This window comes from Malaclemys terrapin, chromosome 4 (assembly GCF_027887155.1).
Source record: "Malaclemys terrapin pileata isolate rMalTer1 chromosome 4, rMalTer1.hap1, whole genome shotgun sequence".
Taxonomy (NCBI): domain Eukaryota; kingdom Metazoa; phylum Chordata; order Testudines; family Emydidae; genus Malaclemys; species Malaclemys terrapin.
Window position 1 is genome coordinate 4,958,192 of NC_071508.1, and position 6,951 is coordinate 4,965,142.

A 6,951-nucleotide genomic window follows, 5' to 3' on the forward strand; every position below is an offset into this window, starting at 1 on the left:
GTTCACCAGAGGTGGGGTTCGGCCCGAGTGCCCAGGTTCACGTCCAGACTCTTGGGATAATTCACACGACATCTGTAATGGATGCAAGTGGCCTGGCCTGTGGTTTAGATACCAGCTGAATTCCAGTAGCCCACTATTGATTATTTAGATTGCAACCCCATTATCGTAGCGCGTGCCACTGGCATGCTGGGGCATCCACTTAAAATACTGACCCACAGGGGAGAGGGCCCCTTACTGAGCCCCCATCCTGCCCCCTGCAGCACAGCACCCCCCAGCGCTACATGGGGTGGGGGTCAGCACTGACTGTGGAGAGAGTGCCCCCTATTGAGCCCCCCACACAGTCCCTTTAGCACTACCTTCCCTACCAGCATGTTGGGGTCAGCACTGATTTACAGGGGAGAGCGCCCCCTACTGTCTCCCCAGCGCTGCTCCCTGCAGCACAGCAACCCTTAGCACAGTGCTGGGCTATTGGGGAGAGATGGGGCAAGCCCAGGGGCTGCGGGTTGGGAGTGAGGGGCACGGGCAGGGCTCATTCATTCCCTGCTCTAACAGGATTGGCTCCGGATTACACGTGACGCCTGCAGAGGGGAAATGATCTCAGGCAAGATGGAGCCCCGGAGCTCCCTGCTGGAGCCCGGTTCCCAGCCGGGGGGCGGAGGCAGGCGGCTCCCCCGGGGCTCCCTGGACAAGCCGCTGCCGGAGCCCCGCGAGCGGCAGGACGTGGGTATGGCGGGGCTGGGGCCAGGGGCAGCAGGACTGAAATCCGGAGTTGCTGGAGCTCTAGAGCTGGGCTCCGGGTGTGTGGCTGCAACAGACTCAGCGAGTGTTTGTGTCTCGTGCCCCACGCGAGCCCCAGAGGCTGCCAGCGGGGTTCACACGCCCCAGATCCCGGGGGAGCAGCAGAGAGGTGGCTCCGTGGGGCTGGGAGCCGTGCCAAGGGGGCTGGCGATCCCAGCAGCTGCCCAGGTGCCCTAGGATGAGCATGACCCCAGCAGGGCCCTCTGGACGTTGTGCCAGCCACGGGTCTCCAGCAGAGCGGTTAGCTCCATAGGGGGCCATACACCTCCCCCCCCCCGTGGGGCTGTGCCCTGGCCTCTGACCCCTGTCCTCCCCACAGATCGGCCTGCCCTGGGCGAGGAGGGGAGCGGCCCGGCACTGGAGCTGGTGGTCGCAGTGGCTGGCTCCCAGGTGAGATGCGCAGCGGGATGTGCGATCGGACAGTGATCACTGCACCTTCCCCCTGGGTCCTCCTGCACGCACTCCCCCCTTGGGCTCTCCCAGCGGTGCCCCTCGCTGCCCGCCCTCTGAGCCAGCGCTGGGGGCCGTGGCTGGAGCGGCAGGTGCTGAGCGGGGTCCCTTCTGGTTCCAGGCGCCGGTGGGGTTCGAGGAGGTGGCCGTGTATTTCTCCCGGGAGGAGTGGGGGCTCCTGGACGAAGGGCAGAGGCAGCTCTACAGGGACGTCATGCAGGAGAATTACCAGACTCTGATCTCGCTGGGTGAGGCGCCGCTGCCCCTCGGGGATCAGGAGCTGATGTAGCGGGGAGCCCTGGACAGCTTCGGCTCAGGGCTCTTCCCTGGCCCCGTAGATTTCTGGGGGATTGGCCCCTGCCCCAAACCCCACAGGAGAGACTGTCACCCCCACAGCCCCTCACTGGAAGGAGATTCACAGGGGATAGTTTGATCCCCTCCCCCAGGGATCTCCAGGGCACAGGTGGCTGCATTTCCTTGCTCCGGTTCACACACGCACCGAATCCCTCTATCCCCCTCCCAAGGCAGCTCCGTGCCCAGCAGGGCTTCTGCTCTCTCTGCAGGGCTAGGAACGAGCCATTCGGGCCCTCACTGTGTGTTGAGATCCCTGACTCCTTTACAGGGGGCACAGCCCATCGCCCCCCCCAGGCATCACCCTACCCCAAGGGTCCCTGTGAACATATCCCCCCAGCAGAGAACAGGGTCGGGCTTAAAACGAGGGTGTGTTCTCTGCCCCGAGCCCTCCAGGGAGACTTCACCAAGCGCCACCTCTCCTGTTTCCTTCCCCCGAGCAGGATTCCCTGTCCCCGACCGGGCCGTGATCTCCTGCATGGAGCGAGGGGAAGAGCCGAGGGTCCCGGATCTCCAGGACTCCAAGGAAAGGGAGATCCTGAGAGGTGCCCACATAGGTGAGGAATGAGCGACACTGGCTCGGAGACCATCCGGGAGTAAAGGGAAAAGCTGGGATCCCAGCAAAGCTGCCGGGAGCCCCCCCAGTTCTGTTTGATCTCCCTTAGTATTGTCCCCAGCAGGCACCTGTCCTCATGGCAGGCGTCACTCCTGGACCCCAGCAAAGCCACCGGGAGCTGCCCCTGAGTTCTGAACAGCAGTTCCCAGCCCCCAGGATTTAGGAGAGTCTGTCCATGTCTTTTGCTCTTTGCACAACAGCAATAATCTGAAGAATCAACTCAGGCCCAGCTGGGCCCAGTGTAACCACCCGGACTAATTACACACAGATGGCGAAGCCCGGCTAGGGGCATATTACACCTCTGGTGGCTTCTAAAACACACAGTGTACGCCTCTAGAGGGCTTGCATGCTATTTAAAGGAATACTGTGCAATTCCTGTACATCATAGAGATAACTGGAATCTCTATGCAGCCAGGTGGGACACATTGGGGTCAGCACAGATTGTGAAAGGAAAGAGCCCCTGACTGAGCCCCCCCCCCCCTTCGCTCCTGGCAACACAGTGCCCCCTGTCGCTGCATTGGGCCAGCACTGACTGCAAGGTGAGGGCACACCCTAGTGAGCCCCCAGTCCTGCTCCCTGCAGCACAGCGCCCCCTAGTGTCGCACTGGGGTCAGCGCTGATTCAGCTGGTCGTTCCCTCAGTAGAGCAGTAAAAAGAATAGGAGTACTTGTGGCACCTTAGAGACTAACAAATTTATTAGAGCATAAGCTTTCGTGGACTACAGCCCACTTCAGGTGGCTGATGTTACAGGAGAGATTCGTTCCTAGAGTTGGGGGACATGACCCCAAAGCTAGCTAGCAGTGCTTGAGAGGCTTGCATGGGAAAAGGCCAAGAGCCCCTGAGCCAGCCAGTCCCCCCCCCATCCTGGGCAATTTTTAAATCAAGTTTGGACGTTTTTCTAAAAGATCTGTGCTACTTCAAACAGGAAGTAATTCGGGGACGTTCTCTGGCCTGCGCTCTCTAGAAGGTTGGATTAGATGATCTCTTCTAGCCTTAGAATGTATGAAGCTATGAATTTTGGACCTTGGTAAAATTATGATTCCCGCCTGGATTCTCTCTCTCTCTCTCCCAGCAGGTGCCTGGAGAGAGAAGGAGAATTCCCAGCAGGAAGGGCCTGCAGGAGTGGAGCTGAATGGGACGTCCCGGAGCCCTGAACGGGGAGATGGCGGCAGAACAGGACGGCAGCGGGCAGACAAGGAGCCAGGGTGCAGGCGCAGGAGGGCACGGCCCGTCAACTGCGGGGATTGTGGGAAAAGCTTCATGAAGAACTCAGAGTTAATCAAACACCAGCGCACGCACACGGGTGAGAGGCCCTACCAGTGCCCTGACTGTGGGAGGTGCTTCGCCATCCGCTCCAGCTTGGATCGCCACCAGCGGGTCCACACCGGCGAGCGGCCCTTCCCCTGCACCCGCTGCGGGAAGAGCTTCAAGCTTAGCTCGGCCCTGAGCCGGCACCGGCGCGTCCATGCTCAGGAGGGGCCCTGTTTCTGCGCTGAATGCGGCAGGGGTTTCAGGCACAGTGCTGCACTAACCCAACACCAGGCTGAGCACCTGAACCATGGAGACCCCACCAACGGACCTGTGGGGACACGGGTCTACAAGGACCCCTTTGTCCAGGCACGGGACCTTGAGGGGGAGGTTGGTGGGATATGGTATGCTGAGCCTGTGAAAGAGGAGAGTGGGTGATGGGATCTGCACTTGGGTTGTGGGTCTGGGCAGGAGACACTGCAGTGAGAAGAGAGCAGCTATAAGGAATGCAGGGACTGAACCTGTGATCTGTGGATCTAACATCTGGAGCTGGGCTGTGAGGCAGTGTGGTCTAGTGCAGTGGTTCTCAACCAGGGGTAAACGTATCCCTGGGGGTAGGCAGAGGTCTTCCGGGGGTATATCAGCTCATCTAGATATTTGCCTAGTTTTACAGCAGGCTACATGAAAAGCACTCGCAAAGTCAGTACAAACTAAAATTTCATACAGTCAGAATGAGAAAGTCATCAGTTTTTCAGTACTCATGTGCTGTGACATATTTGTATTTTTATGTCTGATTTTGTAAGCAAGTAGTTTTTAAGTGGAGGTGAAACTTGGGGGTTTCACGCAAGACAAACAAGACTCCTAAAAGGGGTCCAGTCGTCTGGGAAGGTTGAGAAGCACTGGTCTAGTGGACAGAGCACTACGTTAATACTTCTGGCTCAGTCTCTGGCTTGCTGGGTGATCTCAGGCAAGTAACAGCCACCCCTGTGCCTCAGTTTCCCCATCTGCAAAATGGAGACAATGATACTGTAAAGTTCTTTGAGATCTTCTAATGGAAATCACTAGATAAGAGCTGGGCATAATTATAATGGCTGAAAAATTTTCATTTAAACTTTATTTGGATGAAATGTTTGATTTTTGATTAAATGAAGTTTTTCCATGAAAAGTGTTTGCATTCCATGGAAAATGTTGAATTTTGTTTGTTAAAGAAACAGATCCCTGAAAACAGAAAAATTTAAGCTGGAAACTGAAATGTTTCAATTTGTGTACGTGCCCTAGTGCTTTCTGAGAGTTGTGGTTTGGTTGTACTCTACAGATTACATATCCCATGATGCACTACTTCCCAGCTCCTAGGGGTGACCATAGTGCATCATGGGAGATGTAGTCCAACCAGGTAGGCCACTGCCAGCCTATGGAAGAGAATGGGAGCACGAGGCACCAAAACTACAACTCCCGTGAAGCATTTCCAAATTTAATTTTTTTGTTTTGGCTGAAATTTTCCAATTTTTGCTGAAAAAAACAAAATTTTCCTTGAAAAATATAGGCAAGTGATTTTTCCTCCTTTTCTCATCAAAAACTTCAGAGGGGGAGAAAAAAACCCAAAACATTTTCCATTGAGCTCTTCCCACAGTCACCTTTGGCCTGCGCTAATGGACCAGGCCTGTTAGCTGGGAGGCAGTAGAGTAACCCACTGGTGATGTGTGTCATAGCTCCCCCCCGTCCCTGATCCACAAAGGATAAGAGTCTGTTACAGCCCTGGTTAAAGGGGGTTTGGTCTTTGCTATAACAGCAAATTTTTCTAGTTTGAGGTCACTGGTGCAATCCTGGATAGGCTGACTGACATTAGCAGCTGTGTGACGTGAATAAGCCACAAAGCAGTTGATGGAGGAAAAAGTGAGGCTGATTGTTTTGCTTCACAACAAACACCTCCAGGAATTACTGCAGCCCTCAAGGTGCAAAGTGCCCCAGAATGGGGTTCATTTCCCCCTGTTCTGCCCCTTGCTCAGCAGGAATCATTAACCATCTCACACACGGATTCCTGGCTCTGCCACCAACTTGCTATGTGACCTTCAGCAAATCATTTTGCCACTGTCTCCCCTCCTATTCCTTGTCTTATTTAAACAGTGAGCTTCTTGGGGCAGGGACTGTCTCTCACTGTGTCTGTGCAACACCTGGCATGATGGGGGTCCTGATCTCGGTCAGGCCTATGCAGTGCCTGGCATGATGCGGGCCTGATCTCAGTGATGACCCTTTGCACTAGGTAATATAAATAATAAATTACAAATCCATCCTGATCCCTAAGGTTAGAGCCTTCATGATTCACATCCCCAGCCTGGCTTTGCATTGTCTATACCTAGAGGGGAAGCTTTATTTATTTTAGTATTCCTGTTTGTCTATTCTTCTCTTTCATTTAAGAGTATCTGGGTAAATTGGAGCTTGGCTCAGGATTTGATGCATCTGGAGATGAGTGGTTACTGACTCTGGCTTGAGAGATGTGAGTTTCCTACCTTGTTACAGAGACAAAAAGAGTGGAATATGTTACGTCTTGAAGGCACTGGAGAGATCAGGACTCCTGGGTTCTATCTCCAGCTCTTGCAAGGGAGCGTGGTCTAGTTGGTTAGAGCAAGAGGACAGGGAGTGAGGACTTGTAGGCATTCTGGTTGTGATGTGCTGTGTTAAACTTTAAAAGTCACTTCTATCAGTACCTCACTTTCCTCATCTATAAACTGAGAGTGATAAAACCAGCCTTCTTCCATGCAGCAGTTTGAGAGCTGTGGCTGAAATGTTCTATGTCTGTGTAAAATAAATGCTCTGTATGTGTTACGTGGTCCTAGGTTTGAAACACCATGGCTCTTCAGTGTGTGTGTGTGTGTGTGTGTGTGTGTGTCTAACACACGTGTTGGTGATGAATGCAATAGAACTATTAACATTATGTAAATTAAATCTGCTCCCCCTGTTTGTCAGATCTAGCTTTCTGTTATCTGCAGAGGACTAGAGATGGTTGGAAATATGTTGATAAAATGTTTCCATCAAAAATGCCTATTTGCTGAAACCAAAACTATTTGTGGGAAATTTTTGACAAATTTCTTGACTGAAAAAACAAAACCAACCCAACCGTTTTCAAATTGTTCAAACTACTTTTTTTTTTCCTGATTTTTTTTAATTAAATTTTTAATTTTTCCATTTCAAAGCAACTTTTCATTTGGAAATTTAAGCTAATTATAGTGGGGAATATTACAAAAAATGGTCAAAATTAAAATGAAACATCATGAAATTATCAAAATGAAACCTGAACCTGTTTTGTTTTGTTTTTTTTCCCCCCTCCAGATTTTCAGTTCACTAAAGATTTCAAAATTTTGACTTTGCATCCCAATTCAGGATGGGAAAAAATTCAAAAAATTTGAAAATTTTCATGGGATGGAAAACAATTTTCTGTCCAGCTCTATGTATGGGGGTCCTTTTGGATTTCTCCTCCTCCTTTCTGATCA

At 52.4% G+C, this 6,951-nt stretch overlaps 1 protein-coding gene across 1 annotated transcript; it reads left to right on the plus strand.

Moving 5' to 3' along the window:
• The first annotated feature begins 588 nt into the window (after positions 1-588).
• Positions 589-6,286, plus strand: LOC128836896 (zinc finger protein 316-like). Its single transcript, XM_054027601.1, has 5 exons — positions 589-724; positions 1,118-1,188; positions 1,370-1,496; positions 2,043-2,156; positions 3,291-6,286. Exons 1-5 carry the CDS (start codon positions 592-594, stop codon positions 3,899-3,901), a joined length of 1,056 nt encoding a protein of 351 aa, XP_053883576.1. The 5' UTR covers positions 589-591; the 3' UTR covers positions 3,902-6,286.
• The last annotated feature ends 665 nt before the right edge of the window (positions 6,287-6,951 follow it).

Bases quoted from the DNA above. Each gene is read 5' to 3' on its own strand.
- LOC128836896 (XM_054027601.1), top strand. From the start codon at position 592: ATGATCTCAGGCAAGATGGAGCCCCGGAGCTCCCTGCTGGAGCCCGGT. The intron at 725-1,117 runs GTATGGCGGGGC...TCCTCCCCACAG, and splicing joins CCGCGAGCGGCAGGACGTGG to ATCGGCCTGCCCTGGGCGAG. The intron at 1,497-2,042 runs GTGAGGCGCCGC...TCCCCCGAGCAG, and splicing joins CCAGACTCTGATCTCGCTGG to GATTCCCTGTCCCCGACCGG.